The sequence below is a fragment of the Vitis vinifera genome, chromosome 7, assembly GCF_030704535.1.
Source record: "Vitis vinifera cultivar Pinot Noir 40024 chromosome 7, ASM3070453v1".
Taxonomy (NCBI): Eukaryota; Viridiplantae; Streptophyta; class Magnoliopsida; order Vitales; family Vitaceae; genus Vitis; species Vitis vinifera.
This window is the reverse complement of record NC_081811.1, coordinates 27,810,426-27,827,016: the sequence shown is the minus strand read 5'-3', so window position 1 is coordinate 27,827,016 and position 16,591 is coordinate 27,810,426. Positions and strand designations below refer to the sequence as shown.

The 16,591-nt window shown below is 27.7% G+C and overlaps 1 protein-coding gene across 1 annotated transcript; it reads right to left on the bottom strand.

Annotated features, from left to right (window-relative positions):
- Positions 1-2,725, bottom strand: LOC100242403 (L-ascorbate oxidase). The gene is made up of 5 exons (XM_002281461.5): positions 2,360-2,725; positions 2,172-2,264; positions 1,872-2,084; positions 1,603-1,779; positions 1-1,116 (listed from the first exon to the last, which is right to left on the bottom strand). Exons 1-5 carry the CDS (start codon positions 2,615-2,617, stop codon positions 154-156), a joined length of 1,704 nt encoding a protein of 567 aa, XP_002281497.3. The 5' UTR covers positions 2,618-2,725; the 3' UTR covers positions 1-153.
- Between the last annotated feature and the right edge of the window lie 13,866 nt (positions 2,726-16,591).

The window sequence follows — 16,591 nt, the reverse complement described above, 5'->3', positions numbered from 1 at the left end:
CCTCAAAATAAAAAATAGCATTGATACTATGTATAAAAAACAGGTAATAGTAATTATTATTGTTATTACAAGATGTTTGGGGCTTTGAACTAGAGAGGTTTGTAAAGATTTGATAATCTTATTTTCTTTTTTCATGCTCAACTTACCTGCATATTATGGCCTGCCGCCGAGACCCTTGGCTTTACCGCAACCCATGATAGATGAAGGCAGCTTTCCCACCCTCTCCACCCCTTCTTCAAAAACAACTCCCATACCCAAATAGAAATGAGACTCTATATGGCAATGGAATGCCCAGGTACCTGGGTTATCAGATCGAAACCTTAAGGCAGTCCATCCATAAGGATGAACAGGTGCTGTGTTCTTCATAATTGGGTCGATCAGATTGTACTTTATTGGATCACTGAAATTGTCGAACTTACCTTTTCCATAGCCCAGTACCCAAAAATTATGCCCGTGGAGATGCCATGGGTGCGTCTCGCTGTCATTCTTCTTCATGGTGTTTGCGTTTTGCAGTATAATATCCACTGTTGTATTGAACTGCAGCCTATAAATTGAGTTGCTGGATGTAGCGTTGGTGTTATTCGACACATTGTGGATATCATAGTTTACAAAATCATAACCATTTGGAGGTGGGGTTGGGTCGAAGGCACCAGTTATATTCTCCTTTAGAGCAATTAGGTAGGGTGTGTGTGGGAGGTTGAAGGACACATTGTTCACAGACCACCTCCTGTAACCATTGATCTCATTCTGTGTATTGAGCATCAGAATTACTCTGTCTGAGGTGAGAGGAGGGGGGACAACATAGTCATGGTGGGCTTTAATGGCACGACTTTGGTTGATGCGTGGCTCTACGTCGTTCCAAAGAGGGCCAGCGGGTGGGACTGTTGGAGGAGACTTCTTGGGATGGTTGGGGTAGTAATTTAAAATGGCCAAGCCCAGAGGAGTGACAGTGTTGTTTCTACTGACCACACTGGTTGTGACCCAGTAATTTCTTGAAGGGTCTTGATCAGCCTTCACCAGAACTGAATAGGTCTCCCCTGAGTAAATGAAGAGGTTTTTTATCACAAAGGGTTCCACAAAGTGCCCATCTGCTTCAACTACAGTCATGTTGTGACCCTACAGTGTTATAAATTAAAACTGTATTAGAACATGCACAGTTTTTGTGATAAACCATTTTGAAATGTGTAGATATTCTTCATTTTGGACCCAAAACCCCCTCACATGTTTAAAGTCCACGGGGTTAAGAGAAGTTCATATATATATATATATATATATATATATATAATATTAAAAACTTTTTCAATATCTGATATAGAATATTACAATTATTATTGTACAAATACATCATCCTCATTATATTTCATGAGATCATAGGATCAAACATATAAACATCACTTATGGGACCAATCAAACTCATACAATGAAGTTAAGAATTAACTCTAATACTATTCATAACAGAAACTTTACTTATTTAAAACACAATTATATAGCTAAAGATGAGTTCTTAAATATGTAGTGTTCTGACTTTTTTGTGTGGAATGTGACTTGACCAAGTAGAAGCAACGAATAAGAAACCACGGTGAAGTTTTTAATTATACCAACCTCTATTTGGAAACTGAGAGCTGACAGGGAAGTCAAGCTGGAGACCCGAAGGCGATATGTTTTCCCCGGAACTACAGTGAGTACATAGGGAGAACACTGAGGACTTGTTGAATTACAGACGTAAGGACTTGAAACTAGGGAGCAGTTGTATCTTCCTTTTCCTTGAATGAGAAGGGACTGAAAAATTAACAGACAGAAAAAGGCGTCAGAAGATGAAGAGCAGAACAAACCAGTATGCTATGGCGGAAGCAGTAGTAGTTGGCATTCACCTGAGGCTCCCCGACCCAGTCAAAAGGAATGGAGGACAAGCCTAGGGCTTGTTCATAAGTGGTATTATGGTACCAGTCAGTGAGGATGATGCTCCGGTCGTGGTCATAGGAAAAGGGCTCAGTCTTCCCACGAGCAACCGACACACAAATCGATCCATACAGCCCAGCTTCTCTTTGCATTCCGTAATGGGCATGGTATAGATAAGTCCCAGGCTGCATAAACCAAAGAATAATATCATCAGATAATTGAAAGTAGTACTGGTTCCAACTTTCTTGATTAAGACCACTGATCAATCTTACCCTATCCACTTTATACTCATATGTGAAGGTATCTCCTGGCAGGATTGGACACTGGGTCACCCCTTCCGTTCCATCAAACCACGGCGTCCCAATCTGTAATTATCAAGAAGATGAACCATCAGAACTGCAAAATTAAGCCCAGAAAGGGGAAGAAAAAAGAAAACATTATATATTAATCTTTGCTCTACCTGTCTGATACCATGCCAGTGGATTGCAACATTTTCTGTCAACAAACTATTTGTGAGCTCAACACTGACGGTGTCTCCTTCTTCGGCCAGGATTGTTGGACCGGGGCTTTCTCCATTGATGGTGATAACCATCTTCTGAAAGCAATCAGGAGACTTGTACTCATACTTCACCTCCCATCTATACCTTCTGATTCTAGCCTCTGCTGCTGGAAACATCAGTACTGAAAAGAGAAGACTAAACAAAGCCAAAAATCTCATCACACCCTTCAACGCTCTTTAAAGAAGTTCAAGAATTTGAGACAGATTATGAAACGTGGAGCTACTGTGAATTGGTGGGAATGGGTTGGATACTTGTGTTAATCCCCCAAATGTTTGTCTTTTATTTATACGATGATATATTCAACTTGTTCCTCCGGTCCATTGGACCAATGAAAGATACTCTCAAACGAAATGGCATTGGAGTTTCCACGATCGTTGTTAGAAATTACATCGAACTATTAAAAAATGAAAAAAAAAAAAAAAAAATTAACCCACTTTTAACCCTTCCACAAAATTATTAATTTTTTTTTTTAACAATTTCTACTTCACTATTTGTATAGCATATCAATTTTAATCAATTAATTATTAAAAATCACGTGAGTGGTGAAAATGAAATTTATATGTGAATATAAACTTTACAAGTAGTATTGGTTACATATACTTTATCAATGATTTCTTTCCTTATTTCTTCACTTACAATTAATCGATTTTTGATAAAATTTAATATTTAGATATGAATTTTATAATACATAACTATTAAAAGTTAAATATGCTTTACACGGAATTGGTCACCTCATTCATCGATGGTTTCTTCTTTCTTTATTTCTTAACTTACAATTAATAGATTTTTTTATGAAATTTATGTTTGAATATAAATTTTATAATACATAAGTATTATTGCTTATGATTGATGATATCATTCACCTCACGTATTCCTTCACTTTCTATAAATCCATTTTTTATTTTCTTTCCATGGAAGTAAACACAAAGGATGGTCATTAAAATCATAAATGTAGTTGATTTTTTTGTTTTTCTTTGTGGAATAGTAAAAAACCCCTCTCGCTTTCTAAAGAAAATTAGTTGTCAAGACTTAAGAACAAATCAACTGTTAGGGTCATGTTACTTTGCGGAAAGTATTAGGATAAAAGAAAAAAAAAAGTCTTGAGAACAAATCAACTCTTAGGGTCATGTTACTTCATGGAAAGTATTAGGAAAAAACGAAAAAAAGAAAAATAATTTTTTTATATTTGATTTTATTATGAAAAATGTGAAGAAAAGTAAAATGTATAAGAAAATTACATATTTCTTAAAATTATTTAATTTTTATATAAAAAATTAATATAAAATAATATATAAAAATAATTTATTGACTTTAAATCTATTCTTTTTTTTTTTTCTTTCCATCTATATTCCTTTCTATTTTTTTCCATGTGTTGTCCTCCAAACTTTCTTGAGTTTCCTTAAACTTTTGAGGAACTAAACATAACCCAGGTGTTTACATTATTAATAAAAATAGTTTGGGATTTGGTTTTTGAATGTTAAAGAATGGTCATATATAAAATATGATTGACATTATAATTTTAAAAAATGGTTTTTAAACTCTTTTTTAAAGATGATTTTATTTTAGAAAATATTAAAGTATAGAGTTTTTTTAATTAGTTTAGAAAATGGACGTACTTTAATGAGAAAATTGAGAAAAATATATACAATCTTTTTGTTCTTGATTTTTTTTATCTATTGGGTTAATATTTAAGTTTATAATTATTTTTAAAAATTATTTTTTTATGAATCCAATACACTAACCTCACTTGATTTAGAGTTTACTTACTTAATAGAAAAATAAAAAAATTAAAATTATATTAAAAATGGGAAATTAGGAAAGTATTTCCAGTTTCCAATAAATTTTGATTTATGATTTTTTAGTATTAAGTATATTAATTTGGATATTGTGACTTTCAAGTATTGATTCCATAGATTTTTTATTTTTTTAAATTAACAAATATGCGTTAAGTTTGATTTGATTTGAAATATGTTTGTTTAATGAGGACATTCAGAGAAGCTATTATTTTAAAAAAAAAACTATTGTGAAATGACAATAGCTAAATGATACTACAAAATTTTAAAAAATAATTATTTATTTTTAAAAATAAATAATCATTTATAAATCAAATAGTTAAATTTAGATACTATCAATGCAAGTGTTTCTTATAAAAATCACATTTTTTAATGTATTAATTATTATAATATTATTCATTTATCCATTTATTTATGTCTTATTATTATGATATTACTATCAATCCATAATTTTTTTCTTTTTTTGTGGGCTCACTATGTATATTTTTATGATTTAGCCCTTGTATTTATGTTATTTGTTTGTTAACTTCAATTTAGTCATACCCAATATTTAAACCATTCAACATCTACCTTGATAAAAATATCCTTTATCGGGTTTTTTACTACACCCCTTTTTAAGATTAGCTAGAGAGACATAAATAATATATAAATAGGATTAAAAAATTTAAAACCTCCTACAAATTCAAGCAAATCAACGCTTATTTCCCCTCCTTATAAATACATAAAAGAAAATTACATTTTATAAAAATAATAATAATAACAAAAATTTATAATATAATTAAAATTATAAATAAAAAAAAATATTAAACGAGATAAGGCAAGATGGAAGAGGGATAGGGATTTCTCATATGAACGGACCTAACCCCCCTTCAAAGATTTTTTTGGAAAGGGATGAAGTGTCAATATCGGTATCCCGAAAATTTTAACATCCATGTGGAAATTATTGAAGACTAAGTTGGAGTTTGGGACCCACGATGAAAACTGGTTTGCGGGCCCCAGCTCAGAAGCTTCCATATTAGTTTTGACTTTTTTGTCCCCACTCTTCACGCTGTACCTTTCGTGGGCCATCATGATTTAGATCGTGGTGGAACGCTTTGAAAGTTGAAACCCAGACTTCACATTTGAAAGGGGAAGCCTTGCCACCCAATCAACTTATGTTATTTTATTCACATATGTTTGTTATATAACGTTAAAATTATTATTTATAATATTCAAAAAATAATTTTTTAATACTTATATATGTATATATATATATATATATATATATATATATATATATATATATATATATATATATAATAACTACATACAAAATAAATATAAATTAATAAATAAAATTATTAACATTTTAATAAAAAAATACTTATACATATATTATCATTTTTTTTATGTCATTGAATATATCTAAATTAAATTGATGTATATAAAATATGTTTTTAAGTTATAAGTATTATTATTGAATATTATAAATTATATTATTTATGTATTAATTTTTTTAATAAAATAACTTAAAAATATTTATTATATTTTTAATTTCATTTTTAAGAGTTTTTTACTTTTTTTATTTATTTATAATTTTATGAGTTTTGATTAATTTTTTATCCATCAATATCTTATATTAAAATACTCATCGATTTTTTTTGATATATTTGTAAAATCAAATTACTAAAATTCATCATTATTTGGAACAATCATAACCTTTGAATGAAGACTAATAACGACTTTGACTATAATGTAGAACATCTTACATGTTATTATTATTATTATTATTATTATTATTATTATTATTATTATTATTATTATTATTATTATTATCATCATGGAAAATTTTTATTTTATTTTATCACTCTTTTATTATATAATAGTTTTGTTAAGATGTAAAAGAACACTATATTTGAATGTTTGCATGTTCCATGGCAATAAGAAGAATTTAGGAAGAGTTAGAAACAAATTTATTTTAAAAAAAAAAAAAAATTTGAGAGTGGACATCACCTCATCGATTATAAATATAATTTAAAAATAATTTAATTTAATTATTTTTAGTTTCGTTCATTTTTAATGCATAAATTTATAAATTATATTGATTTCTAATATAATTTAAAATTTTAAAAATAAAAAATTAATTAAGATGGGAATAAATTATATTGAGTTCTAATATAATTTAAATTTTAAAAAATAAAAATTAAATAAGATGGGTGGGAATGAGAAATTCTCTCACCTATCCCAATTTTGTCTACTAGTGTCTTCTTTTTTTTCCATTTTTTTTTTGTGAGAATGAGAATAAATTTAAATAATTAAGTACACTTGTATGGACCAACTAATTTTGTTTTTATTTTTTTATTTTTGTCTTTTATATTGACTATTTTTGTCTTTTATAATTAAGTACCTAGTCAACTCGAGTTGAATCGAATATAATTGGCATAAATAATATGCCGACTTGAGTTTAAGGGTCTCCAACGGGCCGGGCCGGGCCGTAAATAGGAGGCCCGCGGCCCAGCTCGGGCCGGGCCATGGAAAAATGTTAGGCCCACGACCCGGCCTATAAGCCCGCGGGTTGGCGGGCCGACGGGCCGTGGGCTTTTTTAAATAAGCCAAAATGGCTTTTAAAGAAAGAAAGGGAGAGGGGAGGATTTGAACCTCTCCCCTCATGCTTTCATATCAAGACTCTAACCAATTGAGCTACATTCCTTTTGTGCTTAACAATTGAGTTAATTATATATATATATAAATAAAGTATATTATTTTTTAATAAGAGCAGAACAACCTTTCAACATGATGGAAACTCATGATTTTGTAGGAACAATTCAACGAGGTATTAATCCTCAATTTAAAGGTTGGTCTGGAAATACAGTTAAAAGAGATATTATGAAAAAAATTTATACACAAAAAGAAATTTTAAAATTTTTTTTTGCAAATTTTGAAGGAAATATTTGTTTAACATCTGATATTTGGACATCTTTAACTCACACTGGTTTTTTATGTATAACTGCTCACTACATTGATAATGAATGGAAATTAAATAAAAGAATAATTTCATTTAAATTAATAAATGCTCCACATAGTGGTAAAAATATAGCATCTTTAATAAATGATGAAATTATAGATTTAGGCATTCGTGATAAAATATTGACAATAACATTAGATAATGCTGCTAATAATGATACAGCAATACATAGACTAAAACGATATTAGCAAGTAAAAGAAGATCATGCTAAAATATTTCATGTGCGTTGTTGTGCACATATTTTAAATTTAATTGTAAAGGATGGATTAAAAAATGTTGATAATACATTGGAAAAAATTAGAGGCATTGCATATAGTATTAATAGTTCTCAAGCAAAACATGAATTATTTTTTTATTGTTGCAAAATGTTAAATATGAAAAGAAAAAATATAAATTTGGATATGGCCATTAGATGGAATTCCACATATAAACTTTTACAAAATATTACAAAATATAGAAAAGTAGTCGAATTATATGAAATACAATTACTTAACAATGATTGTGAAGCAGATATTTATGCATTAAGTGATTATGATTGGCATATTGCAGATCTTTAAGAGATCTTTTTGAAATTTTTGATACTTCAACAAACATTTTTTGTGGTGTATATTATCCAACTTCAAATCGAGTTATTATGCAAATAACTAATATTTTTATTGTACTTCAAAAATATTTAAGTTTTGAAATATTTAATGATACAATATTTGCAATGATAGAAAAATTTAGAAAATATTGGGGGGAAATACCTTTAATTTTTTATATTGCTTTAATTGTGGAGCCTAGATTGAAATTTGAAGCTTTGGATGAATGGTTAACAATTATTTATTTTAATGACCAAATAAAAATTGAAGAAATTAAAAATGAAATAAATTCATTATTACATAATTTATATAACTATTATAAAGAAAAATATGGTAAGAATATTAATAGTATTAAATTACCACCTACATCTACAAACTCCTCATCTTTTTATAAAGGAGCTATAGAAATGTTGAAAAGTCGAAAAAAGACAACAAATAGTTCTCCAAATAATACATCTGATTTAGATAAATATCTTAATACTCATATAATTTCATTTGAAGATCAAGAAGATTTTGATATTTTAATATGGTGGAAATCACATCAACACAAATATCATGTGCTTTCTATAATTGCTCGTGATGTACTAACAGTTCCTGTGAGTACAGTTGCATCAGAAGCTGCTTTTAGTGCAGGTGGAAGAGTAGTTAGTAAAAAACAATGCAACTTAGCGCCAGATGTTATTGAAGTAGGGATATGTGTGAAAGATTGAGAAATAGCAGATAAAAGGATGTACGATTCCATTCGAGAAACAAAGATGCTTGCCGATATGGAATCTTTAAAATTATCAAGATCTTCATGGATGCATGATAGTTCGCCATCACCGCCAGAAAATAATGACTAAATGTATATTATATTTTTATTTTTATTTTTTGTGGTTGAAAAATACAGATGATTGACAAATAAATAGGTGCCAACCTAGTTGGGATGTATTTATTTTGTAGTGATGTAAATTTTTCCCACATTTTTAAATGTAATTATACATTCAATGAATAAAATTTTGAAATGAATATTTTTTTTAATACTTTTTATTTTTGTAGTTTTTTTTTAAAGGGGCGGGCCTAAGGGGCCTACGGGCCGGGCCGGGCCTAAAGCGGGCCGCGGGCTTTTTGGAGACCATCACTTGAGTTATAGCCCATTAAATTTGTTAATAACTTGTTTAATTTTTTTAAAATTTATAAATATTTTATTTTAAAATAATTTTTAATTACTTTTAAATTTTTTATTATTTTAATACATATTTAAATACATCTCCTTTATTTTTAAAAATAGAAAATCTTGTATAAAAGATGGAAATTATTATACAAAAAAAAAATTAAAGCTTAAGGAAGTAAAAAAAAAATAAAAAAATGGTTTTAAGAACACAAGGTGAAGTTTTTTTGGTAAGAGTTATTATATTTTATATAAAAAAATTTATTTTAAAAATAAAAAATAAAAAATATATTAACTTTTAATTTTTTAACAAAATATATACAATTTTACTTTATTGGTTATTTAATTTTTTTAACTATATAATATTATATTTACAAACTTATTTTATGATTTTATATTTTTAAATATATAAAATTTATAAATACATATGGGAGCTTATAAAAAAAATTATTTTGACATGATTAAGCAAGTGAGTTAAATATAAATGATTTTTCTTTTTGATTAATTAGAAATGATTTTAAAATCATTTTGGTGTAAGCATTAAAATTGTCTTTTCTTTTTAATTTTAAAATCAAATACTTCAATTAAATTTGATCCACTAACACGTTAAGTCAATTTTGAGTTTAATGAAATAAAAAATGTGTTTGATAGTAATTTTAGAAAATATTTATAATTTTTTTTAATATTTTAAAAATAAAAAATTCTTAGTATTAAAAAAAAAAAAAAACACTTTTTAAAAATCACCACCAAACAAACTTGTGATATCAGAGATGTGAATTGAAGTGATATATTTCCTTCCATCACTCTAATCCAATGGCCTTATTCAAAGTTAGGATCAATTTTCTTTTAAAGCAAATTGACCTTTTAAACCATACTTTGGAAGTATTCTTTTGAAAAGACATACTTACCCATTTCTTTTCTAGTGTTTTTTTTTTTCATTATATTTTCCAAAACCAACCATAACCTAAGTTTTTTTTTTATATATTTACAAAATATATAAAATTTTTGCTTTATTGGTTATTTAATTTTTTAACTATATAATATTTATATTTACAAACGTATTTTATGATTTTATATTTTTAAATATATAAAATTTATAAATACATATGGGAGCTTATAAAAAAATCATTTTGACAGGATTAAGCAAGTGAGATAAATATAAATGATTTTTCTTTTTGATTAATTAGAAATGATTTTAAAATCATTTTGGTGTAAGAATTAAAATTGTCTTTTCTTTTTAATTTTAAAATTCAATAATTTTTAATTAAATTTGATCCATTAAAACGTCAAGTCAACTTTGAATTCAATGAAATTAAAAATATGTTTGATAATAATTTTAAAGTATTTTTAATATTTAAAAAATAAAAAATTTCAAATATGAAATTACGTTAAAAACACTTTTTTTTTAAATCACCATCAAACAAATTTTAAATATTATGAAAATTAGTTATTTATAAAACACTCTTCCAAATCTTATCAAATGTAGATTGTAATGATATATGTCCTTCAATAGCTCTAATTCAATGATCTTAATCAAAATTGGAATTATTTTTCTTTTAAAGTAAATTGATCTTTTAAACACACCTTTAAAAATATTATTTTAAAAGGACATACTTACCCATTTCTTTTCTATTTTTTTTTCATTATATTTTCCGAAACCAACCATAACCTAAGTTTTTTTTTAATTATATTTTATAATGTTTTAAATGATAATCAACAATATGAAAAATCTTTTAAAATATTTGACATTATATATAATTAGATAGTATATTTTCGAAGAATAAATAAAAAACTATCTTTTATATTTAAATTTTAAAATAAAGTTTTATTTTAAAAACTAATTGAGAATTGTTTTGTTTTACAAAAATTGTTAAATTTTTTTTTTTAAAACATTCCAAAACATGATGTATTCACGGGACGGAGTCGTAATTTGTAAGAGAATTTCAACTTTCAAAGTAATCCCACTAGAATTGAAACTTGGAAGTAACCAAGAATGTTACAATTGGAACTGATTGATTTTTGACTTTTTGTTATTGTTAGAGCTTGAAAAAGAAAGCAAGGCACGTGGTCCGTGGCTTTGACCAATTCAAGGATGACCATTCAAAACCAACTTCATGTTTGAATTTCTAAAAGAAATAAATACTAAATAACGTTTCACCGGTTTCTTATAAGTTATTTTTTATTCTTGAAAAATATTAAGAAAATAAAAAAATATTAAAAAATAATTTTATTGTGTTTAAAATTAATAAAAAATTTACATATTTTAAAATTATTTAATCTTTATATAAAAATAAATAAACTTAAAAATAATTTATTAATTTTAAACCTATTTTCTATTTTCTTATATATTTTTTTTATCTTCTATTTTTTCTCTCAATTTTTTTCTCATATATATATATATATATATATAATAGTTTTAAATTTTAATTTTGGTCCAACTGTCATCCGATAATCTTTCCGGTCTGGATTTTCTCCTTTGGAAACCAGTCAAGAACCGGTCGAACCGGTAAACCGAGTAAACCAAACTGACCCTTTTTTTTTTATATTCAAAATGGCCCAATTCCAATGGCCAGCTTATATTGCCACCCTTTCTTCTTTTATTCAACCAGGCCCATTTTAAAATGCCAGCCCATAATTTTTTCTTCCGCACAATGCAGAACCGAACAGTCTCGGTCCAATGACCGTTTTTTTTTTTAAATTCAAGATGGGCCCAATTCCAAGGCCCTCCCTATATTGCCACCCTTTCTTTTTTTATTCAATCAGGTCCATTTTAAAATGCCAGCCCATATTTTTTTCTTATGCACAATATGATATTAAAGTTGAGGAGGAGGAAAATATGGACTCAAAACTTGAAAGGAATTTGATGTTTGCAAAGGAAAAGTAGGACGAATTTTTGAAAAGTTTGAAATCATGGCATATGAAGCTTTGGTTTTCTTGGATGATGAAGGAAGTTGAGGCCTAACGGGAGTGCCCATTAGGATGGAGAAGGATCCTTACCCTGCAAAAACTCCCGAGTAAGGAAGTCAGGAAGGGAATTCAACTCTCCTTTGACAAATTCGATTTCAAAATCAAAATTTGAAAGTAAAGCTTGCCATCTTGCAAAAATTTGTTTTGAAACTAAATTTTTAACATCTTTTTGTAAAATATCTTTTGCAGCTTTGCAATCAATTTTCAAAAGGAATTTTTTATTTATCAAATCACTTTGAAATTTTGAAATACATAAAACTATGGATAAAACTTCTTTTTTTACAGTTGAATAATTTATTTGAGCGCCCAACCAGATCCCTGAACGATATCTAACTATATGCACTTGATTGTTATATTCTTGCTTTAATATGCCTCCATAACCTAAATTGGATGCATCTGATTCTACAATGAGCAATGCATTTGGATGAGGGATGCTGATACATGGTAAACGTTTGACTCTTTGTTTAATTTCTTTGACCAAACTAGTATGATGCTCAGTTCATGCAGGTGCATTTTTTCTAAGTCTTTTATATAAGGGTTCACAAATGATTCTCAAATCTTTGAAGTAATCAGAAACATAATTTAAACAACCTAAAAATCTTTGCAATTGTTTTTTATCTTTTATTTCATTAGGAAATTTGTCAGCAAATTCTTTAAATGAATAAAATGTTTTTCTAATGAATCAGAAAATACTAAAACATCATCAATGTATACAATTATAAATTGAAAATGAGGATTGAAAATATCATTTATAATATTTTGAAATTCAGAAGGGGCATTTTTGAGACCAAAAGACATGACATTCCATTCATAATAACCAAAAGGGACAGTGAAAGCAGTTTTGTACCTATCTTCTTCTTTAATTTGAACTTGCCAAAATTCAGATTTCATATCAAATTTTGAATAAATTACAGAACTATGTAGTCTTTTGAGTAAATCTTGCTTATGAGGAATAGGGTATCTTATCCATTGTAATACTTTATTTAAAAGTTTATAATTAATGACTAATCTTGGTGCTCATCTTTCTATCTCAACAGCATTTTGTACATAAAAAGCCGAGCAACTCCAAGGAGATTTTGAGATCTGATTAATTTCTTCTTTAATAATGAATTAATTTCTTGTTTACAATATTCTAAAAGTTTTCATTCATTTGAATAGGTCTACCCTTAGTTGGAATTTTAGATTCATCAAAGCTTTGAATGTAAGACAGACTTATCTCATGTTTCTTTCTGGACCAAAAAGCATTTGGAAGATCAGAACAAATTTCCTTTTGAAAAAGATCTTGAGTTTATTTTATTTTATTTTGAACCTTTTCTAGTACAAGTTGTTCTTCTATCTTTTTATATTGAATTTCTTTTGATAAATAATTTATATGAGCTTGTTTTTTTTGAATTAAATTTATTATTTTATTTATTGAATCACTTTGGACTTGATGTATTTCTTTTTTAGTTAATGGATATATAAAAGGGAAAAATATAGTGTTTCCTAATATTGTAGTTTTGACACCTTCATCATTTACTTGAAAAAGGTAAAGTAATGTAATAAAAGGAGTTCCTAAGATTATAGTTTCAGTCATATTTTGTACTAATATAAATTGAGTTCTAAAACAATAATTATTTTGACATATATGAACATTTTGAAGTTTAAATTCTATTTCTAATTTTCCTTTATTTGCAGCAAAAAGTTCTTGTCCGGTTTGTTCATAATATTTAACAGGAATTAATCCTTCTTGAATACAATTCATATAAGCTCTTGAGTCTATTAATGCTACTATTTCCATTTCAAAATCTTCTACTATGAGTTTTATATTTGTATACCATCTTTAAAAATCTATTTTTGTTATTGTATTTATAAATGATTCTATAGGAGTTTGTTTATTAGGTATTATTATTCCTGGGTCTTGATTATCAGAGGTTTCAGCAAAATCTTGTTTATATTGTATTACATTTCTAATTTGTTCATTTTCTTGTTTTATTTGCTCATTTTTTTGTTTTATTATTTTGTTTTCTAATTTTATTTGTTCATTATTTAATTTTAATTGATTTATTTGACTTTTTATTTCTTTTATTTCTTCTTCCAAGTCTTTAATGGTTATTGGCCTTTGATTTTTTATGAATCTATTATAAATTTCATCCATTGAGTATTGTGTAAGTTTGATTTGAATTTTATTTGAATCTTCATTGAGAATTAAATTTTTAAAATTTTTTAAATAGTTTCTTTGTGTTTCTTCATCTTGAATTTTATCTACAACATCAAAAAATATTTGCTTATCTACTTTTGAAGATATTACATTTATTGTTTTTGTTTTTTCTTTATTTTCTATTTTTTGTATTTCATTAATTTCTTTTATTGTTTTTTCTTCTATCTTTGATTCCTCCACCTCTCCTGGGGCAGAAGAAAACAAAATTTGATTAAATTTTGTTTTCCTTGACTCTTCTTTTGATTTTTTACTTGACTCTTCTGGATTTGAGTTTTGTTGTTATAACAATTTTTTATTATGTGGAGAATTTTCTATTGATTTTCTTGAAGTTAATGTTGCAATTCTTTTAAGGGGTTTCCTATATTTGAAAAACCAAAGGAAAAAAGGAATAGTCATCCTAACTTGTTGCATATATTTTTCATATTCTTTTCTTAAAGCATTTCTAACTTGAGGAAGAAGTTGTTGAAAATAATTTCTTTTTGCAGTATTTTCAGGAGAAAAGTAATTTGTTTTGATCAATTCTACTTCAGGAACAAAAGGATTTCTTTTAATATTTTTTTTTCTAATGATATTTATGTTTAAAGGAGATTTATATTGAGAAAAATTAATTGACTCGGACTCTTCTTTAAAAAGAGGAATTTCCGGAACAAAGTTTGACATATTTTTTAGTTGATTTTCTATTTGACTCATTTCTTCATCTAATTTTGAAATATTAAATTTTATGTGATGACTATAAAATGATGCAGATAATGATGCAACATATGATGCAGATAAGCTGATTATCTTATATGAAGATCTTTCTAAATCAGATGCAGAATTATTTAATGTAGATGCAGAACTATCATGAGACCTAAGAGATCTGGAAGAACTGGTTCTACTTAATTCCCTAATAATATTACTCATTGTCACAGAAAATAATCACAAATTTCTTCTTAATCAATTCAGATAATTTCTTGAACAGGGACCACCACAAGCGGATCGACAGGGGACTTATGCTCCTTCTGCCCTTAAGCACCGCTATCACAGGCTGACCAATCCGTTCACAGGAAATTCAACCCGAACTAAGTCAGGACTAAATCTATGATTAATTACTGTTCCAACTCGTAACACCACTCGGTTCTCAAGCAGAACGTGGCTTTGATACCATTTGCACCCAGGACATATAACAATTCATGCACGCAATAATTAATTTTGTCTAATGATCTCCAAGCATAAAAACGGAAATATTTAATGTCTAATTATGTCTAATTTATTGCAGAAATTTAAACATAAAAATACAGATATTTGAATCTGAAAATATTGTTTATTGGAAATATACCTTGATTACAGAGAGTTGATGAATACAAGTTGGTTGACAGTAGAAGGATGACTCAGATTGATGAATACAAAAGGAAGAAAATTACAAGAGAAAATTTTTGAACTCTTAATTTCTCACTCTCACTCTCGCAAGCTCTGCCTAATGAAGAAGGTTTGAGCTCAATTTATAGGCGAGGGAGCGGACTTGAGACTTTCTTTCAATCTTGAAAATTTTTAACTTCATCACGTGTGGAGACAGTTGTGGCCTTGAAGTCTACAGAGGAAGAATAATTTTCTTTTTCTTTGTCAGAAGCTTGAGAAGAAAATTTCTCTTTGTTTTCTCCACGTTGCTTGCCAAGTGAATTAGTAGACAAAGTATACTGTTCACTACTGTTCATGACTTTTGACTTATTGAATTTTTTTTTTACATTACATACTTTTCACACTTTCAGGCTTTACAAACTTTTTTTTTTTATAAACATAAGGGAACAATTTACAAAGGTATAAATGTACAAAAGATTCTTGATATCTCTTAGCTTAGCATTTCTAAGAGATATTTTTCAAAAGTTCTTCGGGCTTCTTCCTCAAGGACATATTCCTTTTTGTACTTATCAACAAGATAAGTAAATTGAGTCTGAAAAAGAAGAGGGACTTCAGGAAGATTGGTTGCAGAAATGATTTTTTGAATGTTGTCTTCAGCAATGAGATTATAGTTAGAAGAACTATAAATCTCATAATCAAGATTTCTTGCAATCATTCTTGATCTCCAATGTCTGATTTGTTTTTTAAGGCTGAATTTAGTACAAGGCCAAGGGCTCTCTGTACCAAACAATTGATGTTTTCTTTGATTGGCTTTGAGAAGGATGAGAAATTGAGCAAGGTAAACACCTCCATCATTCGACCATTCAGGAGGTTTGCTTTCTATAATGAGTTCAACTGATTTGAAATCTCTGATGAAGGCATTTAATACACAGATTGCTAATTTTCTTCCAAATCCATCGGTTTGATCAGGATTGGAGAAAATTAGTTGATAAAGAACTCCATAATCCACGAGAAGAGAAGGAGTTAGTTCTATTGACTCATTGTTGAACTTAATGATTATTGGTTTGTAACTGTCTAGGTCAATATTGACTTTGTAAAT